This window comes from Diabrotica virgifera, chromosome 4 (genome assembly GCF_917563875.1).
Source record: "Diabrotica virgifera virgifera chromosome 4, PGI_DIABVI_V3a".
NCBI classification, from domain to species: domain Eukaryota; kingdom Metazoa; phylum Arthropoda; class Insecta; order Coleoptera; family Chrysomelidae; genus Diabrotica; species Diabrotica virgifera.
This window is the reverse complement of record NC_065446.1, coordinates 87,661,479-87,684,772: the sequence shown is the minus strand read 5'-3', so window position 1 is coordinate 87,684,772 and position 23,294 is coordinate 87,661,479. Positions and strand designations below refer to the sequence as shown.

The 23,294-nt window shown below is 32.0% G+C and overlaps 1 protein-coding gene across 1 annotated transcript in view; it reads right to left on the bottom strand.

The window, feature by feature from the left end:
* The window catches only part of LOC114326289 (leucine-rich repeat and immunoglobulin-like domain-containing nogo receptor-interacting protein 2), a 502,239-nt gene extending 479,566 nt beyond the window's left edge, over positions 1–22,673 (bottom strand). Inside the window, exon 1 of the mRNA XM_028274595.2 lies at positions 22,401–22,673. Within this exon, the coding sequence (XP_028130396.1) occupies positions 22,401–22,445 (45 nt within the window). The 5' untranslated portion in view covers positions 22,446–22,673. The remainder of the gene's footprint in view (positions 1–22,400) is intronic.
* Between the last annotated feature and the right edge of the window lie 621 nt (positions 22,674–23,294).

The following is a 23,294-nucleotide window of genomic DNA, read 5'->3' as shown; positions in this document are numbered from 1 at the left end:
TCTATAAGCAAAAAAAAATTCAACTTGCTATCTGCTTTATTTTCAGTCCTGTAACATTTTGAAAAAATGAATTTTTTTTGCGAAAGCTGGATTGCAAAATTTATTTTGCAAAATTTATTGAACCGATCTTAATAGAATTTACAGTATTGTTTTACTGTATCATAAAGTTTTTCTGGGTGAAATATGAAGGTCCTAAGTATAGCATAAATGGTTGAAAAACGTAAAATGCGAATACTTGTTTTTGTATTGTTTTTTCGCAATAATTGCTATTTTGCAACAAGGGCGACTATTTTTAAAAATTTTTACCAATTCTATATTGTAGAAAATTTAATTACGCAACTTTTATGTTAGTAAAATTTTTCTGGGAAATGAATACTTTTACAGTTATAATCAAAAAACGAAAAAAAATATCGAATTTTTCCTTAATTTTTTGACATTTTGATTATTTAAACAATGTTCCGGACCTTTTTGAGAGGGAGGATAACTCAAATATTATTATTTGATTTATTTTCAAGCAATTTCTGCAAAAAAATTTGAGTCACCTCTCAACGTCCATCTCAAAACAGATGCGCCCTGGGTCCTGGACTATATAGTGTTGCAAAAAAAATGAATTTGGGATAAACAAATTAAATAACTTTTAAACTATTTGACCAATTGCTTTGAAATTTAAAATATAATTTAAGCACAAGAAGTCTCAGCATTCCGTGTAATAAAAAGGTTCTAACTTAGTTTTTACATAAGTTATAAACATTTACAAAATCTCAGAATTTATGATTTATTTTACAAATATGGATAGACATATACAGCGAATGTTATATTGAAGTCTTTTATATGATTTATGAGTTTCTTATTCTTAAATTTGTTTTTTGCTTGACTTGCAAATGACTTGAAATGCTTGACTTTTAAGAAATAGACGAAAAAAGCGAAAATTTACCGTTTTTTGATCTTCATTTGTTTATAACTATGTACATCATCAAAATCAACAGGAAACAGGTTATTACTACAGATGTCCATACTACTCAAAAAATTTGGTTTCGGCCTGGAGGGGGATGTGTCACGAGAAAAATCTTATTTCTCTGGACTATTATTTAATGCGATAAAATTGAATTTGACGATTATTTTTTCTCATTTAAGTACTATAATTATTTGTTCTTTACTATAATTTTATAACCCTTAATATCACTCTCCACTGCGTCTGATTAAGAGGCTCTTGAAAAATAATATATTTCTATATTTGCACTAATATATTGGCAATTAAAAATTATATAATTACAAATTACTGCAATATTTTTAGTTTAGCAAATAATATAACATCATTAATATTAATAATTGTTTTAAGGCCGCCTTTTTAAAATATTCATATCACGATATCAAATCTACCGCAAAATCTCGTCGGGTAATGAAACTTTACATTGTTGGGAGGTTAAATTTATTTAGTGAGAATAGCATACTTCAAAGTGAATTTTTGGATACTTCATGCGAAGTTTTCGGTTTGTATAAAGCGAGTAACTTTTGTGTAGCGAATATAAATGAACCCTCTATGAACGTTTGAAAGCAATTTACAAATCAGAACAAACTCGCTTTCGGATATGGTGGTAAATAAGTTATCAGAATATTTACACATTCAAATTAAGCATATATTTTGATAAATTAAATATGCGTCAGTAGCAGATTTAAAATTGCTCCGTCCCTACACACATATTTTCTTAGTATTTGTTATTAAGTATTTTATTAATTATTTCTTTTTCATATTTAATTTAATTAACGTGTGTGTGTGTGTGTGTGTGTATGTCTTTACGTTACGCAACTAATACGGTCCTGTAGTACCCCCTAAAGTATCTAGGGACGCTTACGTGGACCATGAAGAGGCTTACATGTTTTTATAAACCACAACAACGAGTGACGCACAGTTTTTATAAACCTGTAATCCAAGTGTAAGAAATAGTATATTGTACAACAAGTGAGAAAAAAGACATATTTCTCACGAGCGCAGAAGTTTATTGGCACGAGCCGAGGCACGAGGGCGCGAGAGCGAGAGAGAATTGTGTCATTTTCTCATGTGTTGTGCACTGTACTTTTTCTATGAATGCAGTTTTGTCAAGAGTTCAAACTTCAAAATTAAATAATTTATGTGCTTTTACGCATATTATATGCATAAATTGAAATAAAATACACATACATGTAGGTATTTAATATTCTTAAAATTTATGTACTTACGTTATTTATTTAAAATTGTAATTAACTATTTTCGAACAGTTTTGAAAGGTAATTTCTGGTAAGTTTTGATCCAACACATTTTATTTGATAACATTAATTGTGTTTGTATTGTGCATGTTACCATGGAAACGGCGATCATATATGGAAAACCGTAGGAGAACCCGTGAGAAAAAATATTTCTCACTGCAATGGCCGACTTTTCTCACTGCATGAGAAATTGTTCGTTTTTAATGTATATAAGTACAGTAGAACCCCGAAAATCCGAACTAATTGAGGGGACAGCATGTCCGGATTCCAAAAAGTTCGGATTATCCGAAAGTTAGCCTTAACCTTTAACTACCCGCGCATCAAGTTAGAACATAACTACACGCGTGGCGTACTTTATACGCCACAAGAAAATACCCTTAAAAACGGCGGATTTGTTTATTTTTTTTTTGAAAAAATACACTTAGTTGTTTGTTATAAACCTTATTCGGCATCAGTGAATACTTGGAGTTCCTTCTCAGTAAGCCAATTGGGATTTATAACTGGAATCATGGAATACCTGGCTTTACTCTGTATAATAACCATGTTTTTAAGTTTTTGTCTTGAATTTTTAAAAAAATTTCACTTTCCGTTGGTTCGGATTTGCCGAAAGTTCGGATTCGCGGGGTTCGGATTTACGAGGTTCTACTGTAGTGAGATAAGTTGCACATTGTATAGCATCCATAGAAAAACGCAGTTTAATTCATCTTAGTGCACTGGAAGAACAAAAAATGCATCAATTCATCATCAAAGGTAACGTAACATATTTTTATATACACACACACACACATTGAATTAATTGATAAATTTTGCTTATATGTAACTTATTTCGTCATAATATATTATAATATAACAACCAACACTTCGGAGTCTACATTCAGAGAACCATTAGACGAGGTCCAAGGTGAAATCAAGATTAACGGAACCAGCATAGACAACATCAGGTACGGCGATGATACCGTCCTAATAGCAAGCAACGCACAATAATTACAAAATATAATAAATGCGGTAGTTCGTCATAGCGAAATGTTTGGTTTACACTTACACGTTTCCAAAACTAAAATTTTAGTATGTAGTCTCAAGGACACCGATAAACGTACATTTGTATGCCAAGGCACAAATAATAGAGCAGGTAACGTCCATAAAATATTTGGGAGCAAATGTCAATAGCCAGTGTAACACAAAAAAATAAATATGTAAATACTATTAAGAATCGAATAAGCGAGGAAAACACTAATGAGCATGAAAACATTTTTTACAAGATCAGACCATAGTCTGGAGCTCAGAATTCGAATGATCAGATGTTATGTGTTTTCTGTCTATCTTCCAGAAGATGCAATTCATTCCTTAAAAAATTTAGATAGCGTTTACCAGTAATTAGGGCAGTCAATGAGGGTATTTGGCCCCGAATTCCATCCTACTACATCGATTTACTTGATATTTTCACAGTAAGTAGGGAATAGCTCAAGAAACAAAGTCTACCCTATGCCAATGTGTGCTTTTATCTTGGGGGTGGTTCCCACCCCTTGTCGGGGGTGAAAACTGTTTTGGTTAAAATAGCCACGGAAGTGGCTAGAGAACCTAATTTTAAGCAAAAACAGTTCTATAATTATTTTTTAAAAACTCAATAGTTTTTGAGTTATTCGTGGTTGAAAATTGGCCATTTTCATTGAAAAATGACCGGACGGATTTTTGCGAATACCTTAAAAACTATGCATCTAACAAAAAAACTATATAATATATTTATGTAGGTTATAAAAAAAACAAAGAGATTCGTTCCTTCATAAATCTTCTAGTTAAAATACAAAGAGCGATATGGTAGGTAAGAAGAGTTTGTTTTTTTGCTGCATGCTCAAATCGGTGTATTCAACTTGGAATAACAGTATAATGATAATATTACCTTTTGTTGTGCTTGAAAATACCTTTAAAATGAGCAATACTAAATGTCGATTACATTCAAACTAAGCGAGATATTCTGCAAAAACTTGGTGACTAATGTATTTTAAGAAGAAATGAGAAGCATATTTAACCTCATCCTTCAGAATTTAAATACCTACATCATTTTACTTCTACAATACTTTTTATTATAGTGTTATTTCTATGTCCAAAAAGTTAGACTGGATTAAAATGGATGGTTTAAAAAAAATAAGATCAAATTATAGAGCGCATTTTTAAATTTTCTTAAAAATCTTCCTTCTCCTCCATGTAACTCGAAAAAGATAAGAGCTACGAAAAAAAGATGTCATACAAAAATGTAGGGCTTTTTCAGATAAAAATTCCTCTGTATTTTTCATTACTGTATCTCTTATCTATTTTCACCCACCATATCTCTTTTTGTATTATAACTAGAAGATTTATGAAGGCAAGTGTCTCTTTGTTTTTATATAACCTACAAAAATGTTTAATATAGTTTTTTTAGTTAGATGCATAGTTTTTAAGTTATTCGCAAAAAACCGTTCGAAAAGGTATTATGTTTCAATGAAAATGGCCAATTTTCAACCACGAATATCTCAAAAAGTATTGAATTTTCAAAAAAAAAATTATAGAACAGTTTTTGCTTAGAATTAGGTTCTCTAGCAAATTCCGCGGTAATTTTAACCAAAAATTTTTCCACCCCTAAAGGGGTGGGAACCACCCCCAAGATAAAAGCACACATCGGCATAGGGTAGACTTTGAATTAGGAGATAAGTAGAGGCTAGGCCCAAAATTTCATTAAAATGCATGCAGTAGGATAGACTTGCTCCCATTGGCTATTTTTGCTCCCATTGACTGGCGTAAATAGCATTATCGAAAATAAAGGGTCCAATTATCTGACCATCACCAGGTTTAACTGTTTTAGAGTTTTATTTAAAGGGGACGGATTAAAGACCTTGTTTTGCAGCTAGGCCCACTACTCGAGAAAAGGTGATCCAGAGAATACGAAGCGCCATTCAAAGCATTTCGAGAGCAGAAATTGAGACTGCTGTTCAATCTACACCTGAAAGAGTAAATGCTTGCATCGAAAATGATGGACAACAATTTGAACATTTAGGTCGTCTGGTCGTCACTAAGTAGTTGCTTCGATTTCTTTGTTATATTTTATAGTGTTGTTTGTCTTATTGTTATTTTCATTAATTATATACGTTGACATCTGGAAAATGTTTCTCTGTTTTTGCCATAACACACTCCTTTTCCTTAACTTCGTTTACCGGTGACAGTATCAGATATGTTTAAAATTTAAACGTTTCTTAAGATATTTGGAGATAGAAGAAAGGTATCGACATGCGGGTTTCGCTATTATGTTGCTAATTTGGTATAATTTTGTAGTAGAGGATTAAAACTGCATACTTGTATTTGATATTTTCCAAAGAAAACTAGATTTCTGAAACAAATTAGGGACCGTTCAAGTATTACGTAACGCGCAGGTTGGGAGGGGGGGGGGGGGTAAAAAAATCTTCAAAAATTGCGTTACGTAATAGTTAAACGCCCATTACAGTGCGTTAGGTAGGGAAGAGGGGGGTCAAAAATCTTCAAAAAGCGCGTTACGTAATACTTGAACGCTCCCTTATGTAACGCCTCTTAGCTGGCATATTACTTATTAGGCCGTTTCGAAATAATAACTCTTACATTAACGAAAAAGAGCTTTTTCAACAAGAAAAAGTTTGCAAAATTCGATTTAGCAGAACCGGACTTACAGCCATTTTTTCATAACAAGGTTCCCACTCACCCCCACCACTTATTTGCAAAGGTAGACTTAAACTTGTGAAATCAAATATGGGCGGAATTTTATGAAGAATACGATTATCTTATTTCAAGTGCCCTTTCATTAGGCAAATTTTGTAAAATTTAGATTTTAAAATTTTTGATATTCAATTACGCCCTCTAGCGGTGTACCTACAATTATGAAAATAATTTCCATGCTTTTCCTGAGCTAACTTTTGTTATATTTTTTTTTTCTCAAAGCTATACTATAAAAGGTTCCTGAGGTATGGCCGAGAGCCATTCTTATTGGGACAGTCGGTACACTGCGTCTTCCAACAGTTTATGTGTATATCCTATTCGAATGCCCACGTCCAGAATATTCACAAGAGAAAAGAAGTGTAATTTATTGTGTGAGTGCTTAAAAGCAAACTATGACTACCTAGTAGTGTTAAGGTTCGTTAAATCAATAAAATATAGAATATATACAATAAAATATAAAACCATATGGGCGTTGAAAGTATGTAAATAAAAACAAAATCAATATCCTTGCTTTAGGTTACGTTGTAAGCATCAATTCCAACACACACTGTTTATTTTCGTATATTCCTAAAACTGACTCCGCAGAAAATGTCTGAAGCGGAGAGCTAAAAGGTAATTTTTCAACCAAATGTGCAGATCATCCGCATTTTCGGACAAACGAGAAACAATTCCAATTTCCAAGCGAAAATTCTGCAGATATTCAGTGTATTTCTGTGAACTTTGCAAAACATAAAATCGGTAAATCCTTCAACTTCACGAAAATATTTCCGGATTTATTAAAATTTTTCTCTTTTCTCTCAATAATGCAAAGCTGTAAAGTATCCAAGGATTCAGAAGAATCAACGGAAATATGAAGTGCCTCAGGAAAGTTAAAACATTTATCGGAGGAGCCCTAAGCCATTTCATTTATAATCAAAGTTGAGATTATTTTTCATCCGATACATCATTAGTAGTCTAATGGTGCGTCCGCATTGATAAATTTTTCGTGCATATTGAACTAATGGCACAGTATAAAGAGGGACAGTAAAACCTCTCTCATGTCGGCACTTTGATCTCAAGAAGTAATACCGGCAGTACGCAATTTGTAATTCACCAGTGGTGGATGCGGGTTTTCCCTGTTAAAACCCGTAGGTTTCTCTGCGACTAGCAATGCGAGAGTGGGGCAAAAGCGACTGCCAACATTGCGCGGTCGCCATGCGCGACTGAAGATTTTACTTCAAATTTTTCGGAGAGTGGTTCTACTGTCCCTCTTTATACTGTGCTAATGGTTCGTCGCAAGAACTTGCGTCGCAAGAATTTGCGTCACAAATTTTTACCAGTGAGGAAGCGGTGCTCAAATCATTTGATCTTCGCTCGAAAACAATAACCGATGGAGCGTGTGCGTTGTGTGCGTCGAAAATTCTTGCGTCTGATTTATGCGACGAACACGTCCACACTAGCACAATTTACTTCGAACACGCAAATATTTGCGTCGAACAGCTGCTACGCATGAAAAATTTACGAATGCGGGCGCAGCATAAGGGTAAGAACAGAACAAGTGGGTCGCGGTGGAGGTGGAGGTCGTGGTCGATGTCGATATCCATGTAAAACAAACACATTGTAGTGAATGGAAGAGAACAGAGCAGTTAAGTCGCGGTGGATGTTTAGCGCGATGCCATCCAGGAGGTTTACGTCGATGCTTTGGAAAATAAAATGAGTTTGTTTTACATGGATGTCTACTGCGCGGCCTACAAGGATGCTTTCCTGTGATTGGTCCGTTCGAAGCCAAGTTGTCATTACCTGCGCTATCTGACTTGATACTTTTTATATAATCCCTTTTTTGTATTCAATTTATTTTTGAATTTCTAAAGTAATTAAATACAGTAAATTTTTGAAATATGAAGGATCTGAGGATCTGATATGTCCATGAACCTAGCAGAGCAAGGTTAGCAGAATGGAATCAGACCAAGTGCATAATTAGGTGCTAATTAGGTGCTAATTAAGTACCCCAATCGCGAATTTAGTGCTCCTTTTTTTTTTAAATTATGACGTGTTCTGCCAGGTACATATATGAACTCAGCAGAGCACAACCATAAAAAACATCAAATCGAAAAGTGACCAAGCTTATAATTAAGCACTAATTAGGTGCTAATTTAGTACCCCAAACGTGAATTTAGAGCTCCTTTTATTTCTTGCTTTTATACCGTCATATGTACAGTTTTGCAGTGCGGTTATCGAGATACACTACATTATGTCTTTTCTAGATCTTATTAATAATTACTTTTATTGCAGGTGTTTTTCCAGCACTTGGATTTCTAGAAAATATCATTCCCCTCTATGCATGCGTTTTGAGTAGAATCAAAATAATGTAGACTTTTTCTGTAGCAGTCGAATTAGTCCAGTTTATTGAGGTTCTATAACTAGATAATTGTTATTGATAATGTATTTCATTTTTATATTTTTTACACTTCTAGGCTGTAGATTATAATCTAGAATTTTACGTAACACGACACACAAATGAGGATTCTGAATTTTAAAATACTTGTAGACGAAAAAAAATATGAGTTCTTTAATCCGAAATCTCGAAATTTGAAATTTGAGATCCTGAAATCTTTTATCCAAGAATGTGGAACCTCAGACTTGTAATATATGGATTAATAAATGCAGATAATCTCTTTTCAATCATCTTACGTAATTTATGGACAGCTCCTAATGAATAAGAGAGCTTTAAATTATAGAGAAAAGTACTAAATAAACACTCAATTAGCATCTGACTATGAGATAAGTCACGTCAATTTGATATTTTCTAACTGCTGTGATTTGCTGAGTCATAATCTAAAAAAAAGGAGCACTAAAATCGCAAATGGGATACTAATTAGCACCTAACTATTAACTAGGCAATGTTTCATTCCGACGTTTTCTTATGGTACTTTTATGGTACTGAGCTCACATGAAGCTTGGCAGAACATATGACGGTGTAAAAGTAAGAAAAAAAGAAGCACCTTTTGGGGTACTAAATTAGCACCTAATTAGTACTTAATTATAAGCTTAATCACTTTTCGATTTGATGTTTTTTATGGTTCTGCTCTGCTAAGTTCATATCTACCTGGCAGAACATGTCATTACTTAAAAAATAAAGGAGCACTAAATTCGCGATTGGGGTACTACATAAGCACATAATAGGGATGTTCACTAATTTTTAAATAATATAGTTAAATTCAATAGATTACAAGGTATATAAAAACGTAACAATCATAAAACTGTTTAAAAATGTATATTTTTTAAGATAAATGAGTTCATAATGTTGATTTTCTTGGAGGCTAGAAAAACGGTACCCTGCAGCGAGGCTACGGTCTGTGACGTCAGCAGTCGTAACGTCTTTGATCGACGACTAGTTTTGTATACTTATTTACTCAGTGTATTTGAATGTGCGCAGTTTTTTACGTACTTGATTATTAAAAATGAAGCCAAATAAGTGGTGTTTTGTTCCTGGGTGTGTAAATACATCAAAAAAACAGTTCTGACAAGATTTTTATGACCGTTCCAGCCAATTTAAAACAGAAAAAGAAATGGTTTGTTGCAGCTATAACTTAAAATAACTAACTTAAAGAACTAACTTAATAAAATAAACACTATACAAGTTTTCCAGAGACTTTCGGCCCTTGGTAATAATGTAATTGTTCTTTCTGCATTTACATTTTTCAAAAATACTTATTAGTTTTCTCAGAATTCGAAAAAAAAATAATGAATTTAAATAGCATTAGACCAAGATTTTGCACCTACCCCCTTAAGGAGTAAATGAAAAAGTTTCGGGACCTCAAATTTGTATTCCTTAAACTGGGATATTCCTAAAAACGAGACTCTAATAATACATACAGTAAAAGTAAACCTTGAAATAACTACATGTGGATGTAGGTATGACTTTATATTATATTATTAAAATCATTAATAATTTAGTGAAAAGATTGGTTGAAATGAAAATGTATAATACCCAAGTTCAAAAATATTTTTTACCTTGGAACAGTTGTCAACTCGAAATACGAAACAACCGAAATAAGATCTAGAGTTGAAAAGGACAGAGTAACATTTAACAACATGCATGAGAAATATTTTCACCCATTGCGACATATAATATCTATTTCACTAAAAATGCGGCTGCTAAAATATTATTATTTCCGGTCTTGCTATATGGCGCCGAGGCCTGGACAATAATGGAAACGTTAATGAAAAAGCTAGAGGCATTCGAGATGTGTGTGTACCCACGTATCCTCAAAATATCCTGGCGACCCACACCAATGTACAGGTATTGCGTCGAATGGGAAAACAAAAAGAAATCTCTTTTACAATTAAGAAACGAAATCTTAAATATTTCGGTCATCTCATGAGGCATGATAAATATCGTATACTGCAACTGATAACGCAAGGTAAAATAGAGAGCAAACGCGGACCCGGAAGAAAAGACACTCATGACTTAAAAACTTACGCCAATTATTTGGACAAAGGTCGATCGAGTTATTCAGAAACGCCACAAATGAAATTAAAATTGCCATGATGATAGCCAACGTCCACAACGGACAAGGCACATGAAGAAGAATAAAAATAGTTTTAATACACCTAACCAAGGTAAGGTAATAACCAGCCAATGTATGTATACAATATGCATGCGTACAATGCATGCATACAACTTTCTCTATTTTTTTGTGGAGTATTAAGCATTTATTTTTTTAGCTTAAAGAAGACATGGAAAATTATATGGAATATATACTCAGTAAAGCTGTGGTAGATTTATTTTTTTACAAGATGCCAATAAATCATACACATTGTTACATCTACACTACAGTCAGTAGTTTATACGAATCGGCTTTCTGAAAACCTTCTTCCATTTTATTTGTTTATTTTTGTACCACCCAAAATATGTTCTTACAAACAGTCTATCCACTTTAAACTAAACAAATTCACTATAAAACTCCACTTTAACCCTGATAAAACAAGAAGAGAACAAAATAAAATGACCTGAAACGTCAAACAGGTAAACAATAACACTATGAGACTGGCGCGCGCTTGCGGTATGCAACTAGTGACGTCAGGCCAATAGAGAAGCGTTCTTGAAATTTAAAATAATGCTAGATTTCTAGTGAAGATTTTTTATAGAAAGACTTTTTCAATTTTGTTGAAATTTTGGACAATTATTCCTAGGGTGTTTCTTAATCGTTTTACATGTTTGAAATGACTTTTTAATTTTTTGTGAACATCCCTATTAGCACTCAAATGTGAGATAGGCCAGCAACTGTATTGATGATTTTTTTCAACGGCTTGACTTTGTACTGACCTCGCATAAACTTGAATGCAGTACGCGCCAAAATTTGGAAAAAAACTGAGCATGAAATTCGTTATTAGGGCACTTAATTAGCACCTAAATTTAAGATAGGTATTTTGGATTTTTTTGATTTTTTAAGGTAGTACTCTAATGACTTCATATGTACCTGGCAGAACATGTCATAACATAAAAAATAAAGGAGCACTAAATTCGCGATTGGGGTACTAAATTAGCACCTAATTAGTACTTAATTATAAGCTTGGCCACTTTTCGATTTGATGTTTTTTCTGGTTGTGCTCTACTGAGTTCATATGTACCTGGCAGAACACGTCATAATTTAAAAAAAAGGAGCACTAAATTCGCGATTGGGGTAGTAAATTAGCACCTACTTAATTAGTACTTAATTATAAGCTTGGTCACTTTTCGATTTGATGTTTTTTATGGTTGTCCTCTGCTGAGTTCATATGTACCTGGCAGAACACGTCATAACTTAAAAAAAAGGAGCACTAAATTCGCGATTGGGGTACTAAATTAGCACCTAATTAGTACTTAATTATAAGCTTGGCCACTTTTCGATTTGATGTTTTTTATGGTTGTGCTCTGCTGAGTTCATATGTACCTGGCAGAACACGTCATAATTTAAAAAAAAGGAGCACTAATTCGCGATTGGGGTACTAAATTAGCACCTAATTAGTACTTAATTATAAGCTTGGTCACTTTTCGATTTGATGTTTTTTATGGTTGTCCTCTGCTGAGTTCATATGTACCTGGCAGAACACGTCATAATTAAAAAAAAAGGAGCACTAAATTCGCGATTGGGGTACTTAATTAGCACCTAATTAGCACCTAATTATGCACTTGGTCTGATTCCATTCTGCTAACCTTGCTCTGCTAGGTTCATGGACATGGATCTGATTATTTACAGCTGACATTTCATCACTATCATCACTTGACTGACACAACATCGCAAAAGCACAATCTTTTTGTCAATCAAATTTCATTAAACTACATCACTTGATAGTGGTTCTAGCTCGACTGACAGCGTAAGTGACCTCCTTGCTATGTGCTGTCGACATCGACCGCGACTTAACTAGTGGCATTCACCGCGACTTAACTAGTGGCATCCACCGCGACCTACACCTCCACCGCGACCCACTTGTTCTGTTCTTACCCTTAGATCCGACTATCACAGATCTGTTTAAACATTATTTTGATATGTAATTTATTATGTTAAAAATTATACAAAGTCCGATATAATTTCGTCCAGACTATAATTACTTATTAATAATTGAATGCTATGCTGGAACAACGTTGTAAACGCCAAATCAGATTTTGTCGACACCTTGAGTAAAACACGTTATAATTGATCATATTCAAAAAAGGAATCTTTATGAGCATAATATTATGATGGCCTAAAAGATGCATACACATACAGTAAAGTCTCATAATATTCACCACAGTCGGCAGTACATTATTTTGCAAATACAGTACGTTTTTCTATGGAGCACCTACGTTTGAAACTATTGGCGGTTACAACGTTGTTCCAGCATAGCATTCAATTATAAAATGACTTTTTTATATAAATTTTCGCCCCGGGCAGATATTATTTTAAATTTTTTGTGGGTCATTCGAAACAAAAAAGGTCTTTTGTAATTTTTTATCACCGCTTTCGACTTATAAACAATTTAAAACTAAAAAAAAAACGTAAAATGCTGATTTTCAAAGCTCAAAAACATAGGTAGAATATATCATTTTTGAACTTGTTCATTCAAACAGTATTTTTCAACTGCTTGTTTTTCATTTACGACGCACATTGTATTTTATGATATGTGTACAACAGGTAAACTTACAGATGTATCTTTAATTCCCCGAAAACTCCAAAAATAAACCTAATAACGATACCTAATGGCGATTATAAATTTTAAATAGTTCAAATTCTTAGAATTCAGAACCTCAAAAATTTGCAAATTATTTAATTAGGATTTAAGTTGGTCCTGATAACTTACAAATTTTAATTATAACGGGGGATATTTTTATTACATTAACATCATTTTTAAGAGGCCGTTAGCATATTGAAGGGACTATATTTGTGAACTACCTATAGGAATAAATTACCAAAACTTATTTATGTATCTATATTTTTAATAGGAATAGAAAAACATTATATGATTACTTTTGAATTTTTGTATCACAACTTTGTATTCTTAGAATAGCACAACATTACAACTTTGTGTAATAAACATTTTTTCCTGTACTATAACACTGCCTATTACACTTCGCACTAAAATACCGTATATCAAAAGAGACACACCTGTGTTGTGTTACTAAAATTCATAATTAGATAAACAGTTTTCACATTTAATAAGGTCCCCATTTATACATAAAGCATAAGTCGCCTTCACCAGTAATATTTCTCACAAAAGAAAATTTATTCAGTTGTTTTGGGACACCTGTCACTTCAGACGACAATCTCAGAAAAATGTAGACCAAACTAAAAAGAACGCGTTGCTTTCAACAATAACTTAGTTTATCGAGTTTATTCGATGGCTGAAACACCCGAGGTAAATTCCCACACTAATTATTTCTTAATAAGAGAATTTATTAAGATTGGGAATATATTAATAGACTGAAGAGGTCAGGATTTAAAATTTGTTAGTGGCTGACTTACATAACGAAGAAGAATAAATTATTGGAAGGAATTTACGTGACATTTTTTTAATAACGAATAAAATATTTTATAAAAGGTATATTTGTTAAAATCCCTAAAAAAGGCTACATCACGGAACTAGTTTTCGATCGGATGACCGATCATCATCAGTGCTTACACCCAGAGAACAATTTCTTTTCTCCTAAAACACTGATTTCTTTGAGCTATCTTTCTTAAAAGTTACCATATATTAACTTAAACATACCGCTTCACATATAAAGAAACGAGTTTTTTAAACAAAACTCAATAATTTCTTACAGATAATGTCTTCAATACTAAGAAATGCATTAATGGTTAGGATTTTAATTTTCTTATCTTAAAGTTTTTGTTTCTTAAATTGAAAACTACAAATATTTTGCAGTAGGTATAGGAAATATATGTTAAGTTAATCCATATTTATATTTGTGAACAAGAAATTTTCTTGCAATCAAATAAATATTTTAAACCACAAGAAATAATTCTTCAGAAATAACGTCTGTAGTAACTGTGGATATTAAATAAAAACTTCATCCTTAATGCCGAAATGCTACTTGCAAAGAGACTTTCTTCCACAAAAGAATTGCGCAGTAACCATTATTCACTATTTGTGATTTAATCTCAGTGTTTGGCAAGATGGCGTGCATGGCATTAGTTCATTTTCATAGATGGATTTTGGATTTATTGGTTTTCTTTAAAATCTAAGGGATACTTTTAAAACTAAATTGATTAATTTAAGATTTAATAATAATATTGTTACATATCCGAATATTTAGTTCTAAAAGAAACATAATAGTATCTTTATATGCATTGTAGATATCTATAATGATGGACAACTCTGAAAGAAATGATCTTATTCTAAATGGGAAAGAAGCCACAATTTAACTTGAAAAATGATTTTATTGACGTTTCGACTTCCACCTCGGAGAGAATAATATAATATAAAGCTTCAGAACAATATTGAAAGGAGCTATTAACCAACTAGGGGCTTCCATAATGGTAGAACTGTATACAGGTAAGTTCCTTTATAAAAATGTGTATACTTATGTATAAACTATAATATGTTTCTTGAATGTATAGTCTTTTATATACAATCGTACAATTCAACGTTATATCAAACATGGCGTGTGCTTTATATGCCATAAAGAAATATTAGTTAGTCTAAAAGAAACATCTTAACAGTTAAGAAATTTTCTTGCCGAAAACTGAATAAGTTAATAGGTATAAAATAACTTAAGATGTACCTAGGTAAACTAATACTTAATAATTTCCTGTAATAAAATTTCTTAAGAGGAAACAGTAGCGATCAACAGGTAGCGAAAACGCGTTCCAAGATTGCGGCTGTAATTTTGAATATTTTTTCGAGATATTTGGCACACGTATTCGTAATATAATAAAGAATGGCGGTACAGAGCCCAATTTGAAAAATATATTAATATGTGGAAATTACTCTGTAATTAAATATAATATTATAAAAACGAGCCTGGACCGCCATTAAGAAGAACAAAAAAATACACTTTCTTCAAATAAACTTTTTTATCCGATGTCTAGATTTTGTGTCATTTTGGAACTACTAAAATTTTTTATTTCATTAGTAGTTCCAAAATGACACAAAATCTAGGCATCGGATAAAAAAGTTTATTTGAAGAAAGTGTATTTTTTTGTTCTTCTTAATGGCGGTACAGGCTCGTTTTTTTAATATTATATTTAATTAGAGTAATTTCCACATATTAATATATTTTTCAAATTGGGCTCTGTACCGCCATTCTTTATTATATTACGAATACGTGTGCCAAATATCTCGAAAAAATATTCAAAATTATAGCTGCAATCTTGGAACGCGTTTTGGCTACCTGTTGATCGCTACTGTATCACCTTAATGATTAGGTTTGCTGTATCTTTTAGATTATATAAATAAATAAAATTACAATAATACGTATGTCTGCTTCAATGTTTTACATTGGTTTTACATATTTTTCTTCTTGTTTTAGCTAAACAATGTCTATTGTGTGACTTAATATTAACAGATCAATAATGAATATTTCATATACAAAAAGCAAAAATTAACAAAGATGGTAGGATAAATAAAGCCATGTTTGAACTAAATATGATTGATTATTATTTGTTGAAATGCCAAGAAAATGTTTTTGGATTGTAGACTGTTTTACTGATACCTACCGTTCTTATACCAAAAAATTAATAGTTTTTATGTGGACCCGTGTATTTGTTTTTTTTTTGTATTTCCTTTTGTCAAAGTAAGTATGTACTTATATACTTATAAAAATTTTTTTAATAAAATAAATTTACTCTTTCTGCATAGGTATCTAACGGTTTTGTTTTAGGTAATTATTGCTGATATACAAAGTGCTATTAACAAAAAGAAGGAAAAATTAAGGAAGTTGGATTTGCCTCTCCATCCTTTTATTATTGTATAGAAGCCAGTGGTTTAAGAGTGGATAAATTATTTGTATGTATTAATATATAACGTTTTATATCCTGTTTTTATTATCTAATAAAGAATAATTTTACCTTAACATAATTATTTATTTCGCCGTATGTAATATCACTTTATTTTTAAGAAATGTAACTTAATTCTAAATATACAATTATATCTGCGAAATATATTTCTTAACATTAAATACATTAATTAATAATGATAAGATAACAATATTCCTTACTAAGAAATATTATTGCTCAGAAAGAAGAGTTTTGTAATGCCAAGAAAATATATTCTTATGACAAGTATAATTTCTTTCTGACAAATGGGTTTGCAGTTTGCAAGAAAGTGATAGTTCAATCATGTTTAAGACATATTTCTTTGGGTATATTAAAATTTATTTGAAATATTTTAGAAAATTATATCTTACATACAAAGATATATTTCTTATGCAATATGCCAAGTCGATCTTTCTTAAAAAATATTAATAAAGTTTCTTTATGTCAAGAATTTTTTGCTCTCGGTGTACGTGATTCTAACATGCTAACCACCAAAATACAAAAATATGTGGTGTGTGGGTAAAAGCCCTATACAATTGATCCGTCATGGAAACATATGGAAACAGGTAAGTAAAGTACTTACGTGAACTTAAACATGGATGTACAAAATATCCAATGTATTATGCTCCAGGTACCATTTGAGCCTAAAATGGACTTGTTCACATGTTGACTACTTATAATATGGTGGCAAGTCACTTGCCACCGTCAAAGTCCGTTTTGAAAAACAGAAAAAGGGTAGTTAAGTAGAGAAACAGAGATCGGACAATATAAACGAAAAAACATGTTTCTCTGCAGAAACGGTGAAAAAAAATTTAAAAGACAGAACATTTCGAAATTTCCAGGTTAAATCTCTGGAGAGTTTTCAAACAGATTAGGTTTATGTTCAAAATGGAAAACAGCCTCATGTGAAAGAGCTAGATCGATCATAAAAGAATCAAGTTTTTAAGAAACTATAATAATGCTAAAAAAGAACACGCTCCATTTATTTATTTAGACGAAATGTGAATTTTTGCTAAAGATAGAATAAAACAGATTTGGTAGGACGGCATGGACAGTATAAAATCCATAAAATACATTATACTATTATGAATAGACCAGTTAATTGGCTATACTGGTATTATTACAAAGGTAGGTAAATACAATAAATCGAATAAATAAAACGGCCGATGAAATGTATTATTTTTAAACTGTTATGACATTGACAGCGGAAATTCATTTATGTTCATGTTATATTAAACATAAAGCATAAAACACAACACTGTTTTGAATTTTCACAGAAATACAGAATATAGATAACTTGACATGAAAATAAAAGAAACATCACGTATTATATGTAGATTCGCAATAATATTGAAAATTTTACAGGAGAGACAAAAATGTGTGGAGTTTGCCTATGTCCTATGAGGAAAATAACTTTCGTTTAGCGAAATTGTCGCGAAATAAAATGATAATTGCGCTAGTGGGAATTGTCAGGCGGTAGCTTTTACCGTCTATTACTAGATGAAACCAAAAAACAATTTTCGCAAAAAATGGACTTAGGCAATTTGCTCATTAGACCGACGATATGCCATTGCAACAATTTTAGGTATGTAGGGTAAAACCCCCAATTATTGGCACTGAGTCATTAGTTGGCACCTTAATTAAATTTTTTTCAGTTTTGTAAAAATACAGCGTTATTTAGGAAAATTATTATGTTTAGTAATTTGGCAACATTGTTGGTAATACATAACGGCACGCACTAATAGTATGAGTTCAGTTTGATCTGTGAAATAGGTCTGTGATTGTCTGTCTCGATCAACAAGGTAAGAAATTTGTCTCGATCCTTAGCAGAGTAGGAATTTTAAAAATCGATTTAATTTCATTTTTAGATTGAAATCTTTGTTTTCGATATAGTAGTTATTACATAATAGTGTATAATTCATGTTCTAAAATAAAAAAACGTTATAACATAAAAATAATTGCGAAAAAAAGGGGTGCCAATATTTGGAATGCATTATGATAATTTTTTCAAATATTGGCTCCTGCATGCCAATTTTACGTTAATTGTATATTGTTTTAGCTAATTTTTGGCACCGCTAGGAATTAACAAAATTTCTCTAATTTCTGAGAAAATACGATAAAAATGGATCTAAATACTTCTAATAAAAACAAGAAAAGAAAATCAGGAGTTCATAAACGAAAGGTGAGACAAAAAATAAAGTTTATTAAACTTACGACTTTTGTTAGATAAACATGTATGGTCCCAGTCAATATCCAATAAATTTCCGATATTTAACAATAGAAAATATATTTATTAAACATACGCTAAAAAAGTATATTTACTAGTCTTAAGTTGAAGTTTGAATTTGTCAAAGAGACACTTCCCGTAAAAATTATGAGAGTGCCAACATTTAGAAGAACTTCGAATGTTTTTCCTAAATGTTAACAGTTTGTTCTCTGTTCTCTTGTATGGTACAAAATGTAATTATTTTATTGAAATAAAACTTTTTAACCCGCCATACCCAAAATTGAGAACAAAATATTCAGTAGGTATATGCCATTTTAATCACGTATACCAATTTTTTTTAAATAGAAAAATCAAATAATCTTGTAACTATCAATTGCTTAAACTAAGTTGGCTTACTAAAACTAAACTAAATTTTTATTCGAATATAAAAATTGTCATAAGTTATTCGGTTATTTTGATAACAGTATCTATTTTTTAGATACAAAAGAATACATATAATGAAGAACTGCTGCAGAAAGCTCTTGAGGAAATTAGACAAGGTGTATCTAAGAAAAGTGTTGCTGTGAAATATTCAATACCTAGAGCTACAATTCAATATAGATTAGGGAATAAGTTCACGAAAGTTAAAAAAGGCAGGAATACTTTTTTGTCAGAAAATGAGGAAGATAAACTGGTCAATTGGATTATTGAAAATGATCGAAAAGGGTTTCCGAGACGCAAAATTGATTTACAAATGGCTGTAAAATCATTTTTAGACGTAGAGCATAGACCAAATCCGTTTAAAGCAACGTGCCTGGTGAACGTTGGTACAAATTATTTATTCAACGTCATCCGGAGTTGGCAGAAAGAACACCAGAAGGAGTAACAAATGCATCATCCGCTGTTTCCGAAAACGATATAAGAAATTGGTACAAACATATTGAAACATATCTTAAAAAGAAACAGCTTTTTTCTATACTTGAGGATCCTAAACGTATTTACAACGGAGATGAAACCTGTTTCCAGTTTAGCCCTAAAATTGGTAAAGTTATTGCTCCGAAAGGCAAAAAAAATGTGTATGAAATCGAACAAGGCAACGCAAAGCAAACAATAACCGTAATGTTTACCTTTTCGGCTGCTGGAGATACAACCCCACCAATGATAATTTATCCCAACAAAAGAATGCCGAAAAATGTAGTGGATGGTGTTCCAAATAATTGGGGCATAGGATTAACAGAGAATGGCTGGATGAAATCAGAGATATTTATTGATTATATAAAGAACGTTCTGCATCCTCATTTGGTCTCGAATAACATTCAATTTCCAATTATTATGTTTGTTGATGGACACAAAACACATCTTTCGTTAGAGTTGAGCAATTTATGTACAGAACTGCAAATCACACTAGTAGCTCTCTATCCTAATTCGACAAGACTATTACAACCAGCAGACGTGGCAGGTTTCAAACCTCTGAAACAGTTATGGAAAAATGCCGTCTTAGAATGGAGAAGATTAAACCCCTACTGTACTTTCACAAAAGAACATTTTGCTCCGGTTCTCAATCAAGCCTTGGTTCATCTAAAACCATCTGTTATGGTAAATGGTTTTAGAGCCTGTGGTATTTTTCCTTGGGATTCTAATGCACTGGACTATAGTAAATGCCTTGGGAAAAACATATCAGCACCAGACACATCACAAACTTGTATGTTAAATAACAATAATGAACCTGAACGTAACTCAGATAAATCAAACATAATTGATTTGTTTGATGCCGACTTAATAGACGAAATTAATTCTGATACAAGTGGATGTTTATCTCACAACTGTAAATATTTTCACATCTTAAAAAAAGTTTATATGGAAATTAAGGTGTCATCGTCCTTAACTTATTTCAGTAATACTGAAGCAATGGTGATTTCAAATGATGACATTGAAAATATGCCTGTTATTATCGACAATAGTCAAAATATAGATTTAAGTAGCTTAAACTTTAACAGTAACATAATCATTTTAGAGGACGAAAGATTACATGAAGTTAACCAACCAGAAACCACCAAAGAAATATGTACCAATGCAGTAAACTTTAATAGTACTGTAGAACATTTAAAAGGTATTGAAGAATATAATCGAACTGACGAATGTTGTGATATAACTCCCATACTGTCTACTAGCGAGCAGCAAGTATTAGTGGATATGTTAGATATGAAAAATATGTCAGACATAAACAATTTTTTGAATGTACCAAATACCCCTGCCAGGAAAGGAGTTAGACAAACCGAAAGATCCAGCTTTGTACTAACTTCTTCTGACTACAAAACCAACGCCGAAAGAAAACAAAAAGAAAAAGAAGAAAAAGAAAAGAAAAAACAGAAAATAGACAGAAAAGACTATTGAAAGCTGCAGAAAGGAAGGAAAAACAACGAAAAATCACCAATAAAAAAGAAAACCCTATTAAAAAACCGTATAATGAAAACAAAGAAAATAATCAAAAAGCTAAAACATCAATATTGAAAGAAAAACATGTTAGAAATTTAAATCAGGCATTAGGTGATGACGACTTTTTTACAGACATCCCAAGAAACAATATTGTTCAGTATGATGGACTATGTTTTATATGTACTGAAAAAATTTATATTTTTTTTTTTTTTTTATAAATGTTTACTTGGTATCAAGTGCCAAGGATGCTCCAGAACATACCACATAAAATGTTTAGAGAAACACAATATGTACAAAGAACACTTTTTATGTAGAGTTTGTTTAAACAAGGAATAATTGTTTAATAAAAAGTATTTAGTTCAAGTATTTTTGTATTTTTTCAGATTTTACTATATTGGCTTTGTACCTTTTTTTGTTAATTTTTATTATTTTTAACTGTATACACAAGAAAAATAAATTTATTTCATTGTACCTTCATAGATACGTTATTACCTAGGAATGTTTTCGTTACTGTAGGTATTCTCATAAATGGGTGCCAAAGAGTAGACAAGTGCCAACAAATGAGGTGCCAACATTTAGACCCATGCTAACTAATGAGGTGCCAACATTTAGACCCATGCTAACAAATGGGATGCCAACAAATGGGGTGCTCATTATTGGGTTTAGGGTGCCAACAATTAGAAAATCAGCTTTTTTTGACTTTACTTCAATATTAACAAAGCTAATAGTAAATATGTAAGTAATTTAATTGATTTTTTCAAAACCTGTTATATTGTGCGTATTCCACTACCAGACACAATTAGATAAAAATATTTTTAGAGTTTTTACAACCGAATTTGTAATGAAAGATCCTTAAAGGTGCCAATTAATGGGTAGTTTACCCTATATCAATTGATAACTTTTTTAAGAAAATATTTAGTCCATTCTTTGGCACATTTAAATATATAAAAAATAGTAAAGACGAAACGATAATAAAAGCAAATAGTGGAGTCACTGAAGGTTTTCGGAATGGAAATCGAAACGTCCATAAGTTTTAAAAGCATAATTTTTATCACACCTACAATAATTGTGGCTTAATCCCATATAAACATACCTTATAATACTTAAAAATTATTATTTGATGCAAGATTCAACTATGATACATCTGAATCTCTGTCTTATTTCAATTGAATGCAGTGGCTTCTTCTTCAGGTCAGTTTTAAACCGTTACAGAAGTACATATAAGGAAAATTGTGTGTTAAATTCAGAACAAAAAACCTTTTAATCATTGTTTTTTCGCTAAGTTAGGGTGTAATGGTAAAATAACATTTCCTTAAACATACCGTTTTCAAATTCCTAATAGAACACAACCAAACACTTCTCTCCATGCAGCATAATATATCCGTAGTAAAATCCAAAGTGGAGCGTAAAACAAAAAAAAAGAAAACACCAAATAAATAAAAACTAAACACTGAACCGCCAAGTGTTAAATCATCTCGCACCCGAGAACAACACGGGTTGCACGATACACACTAGGACGATTTACAGAACGATGTAACACACTCTCTCGAGGTTGCGCCTAAACTGAAGTCCGTGCCGTCGCGTCGTCGGTGGAAAACTCGAGCCTCGAACAGCCAGCGAAGTACGAAATAGCGGATCTAGCAATCGGTGAATTCCTCGCAAGTGAAGCTAAAAACGCGCGCTGGCTGTGGCTACAGACACGGTTGCGTGCGGTTAACTAGATAACTAGAAAGAAAGGGAAGGATAGGGCTGGATTTTGATATTATGTACTTCACAACTTCACATGCATACCATGTACTAGCGAATTTTTGTTGTCGTATGCAGAGGAATACTGTAATAATTTTAAATATTATGTTGATAAATGGGATTATAAGCCACAACTGTTGATTGTTAGTCCAGTCGAGTTAGACGAATAACAGGCCTAACCTTGCATTAGGAGCTGCCCCAAATTTTATTTTACTAATCTTTAGGGAGGGTCAATATTAGTATAAATTTAAAATCTCGACTGAATTCCACCGTTGCGTTAGCCGCCATCTTGATTTTAAACGAGAACCATTTTTGCTCAATATCTCCGCCATTTTCAATTTTTTGACAAAAAGTGTAGAAACTGAAATTGTTGAAAATATGATTTTCTATAATTTCATTATAATTTTTTTCGTGCGGTCGATATTTTCCGAGTTATGAGGGGAAAATAGTGACAGTTAGAGCATAATTAT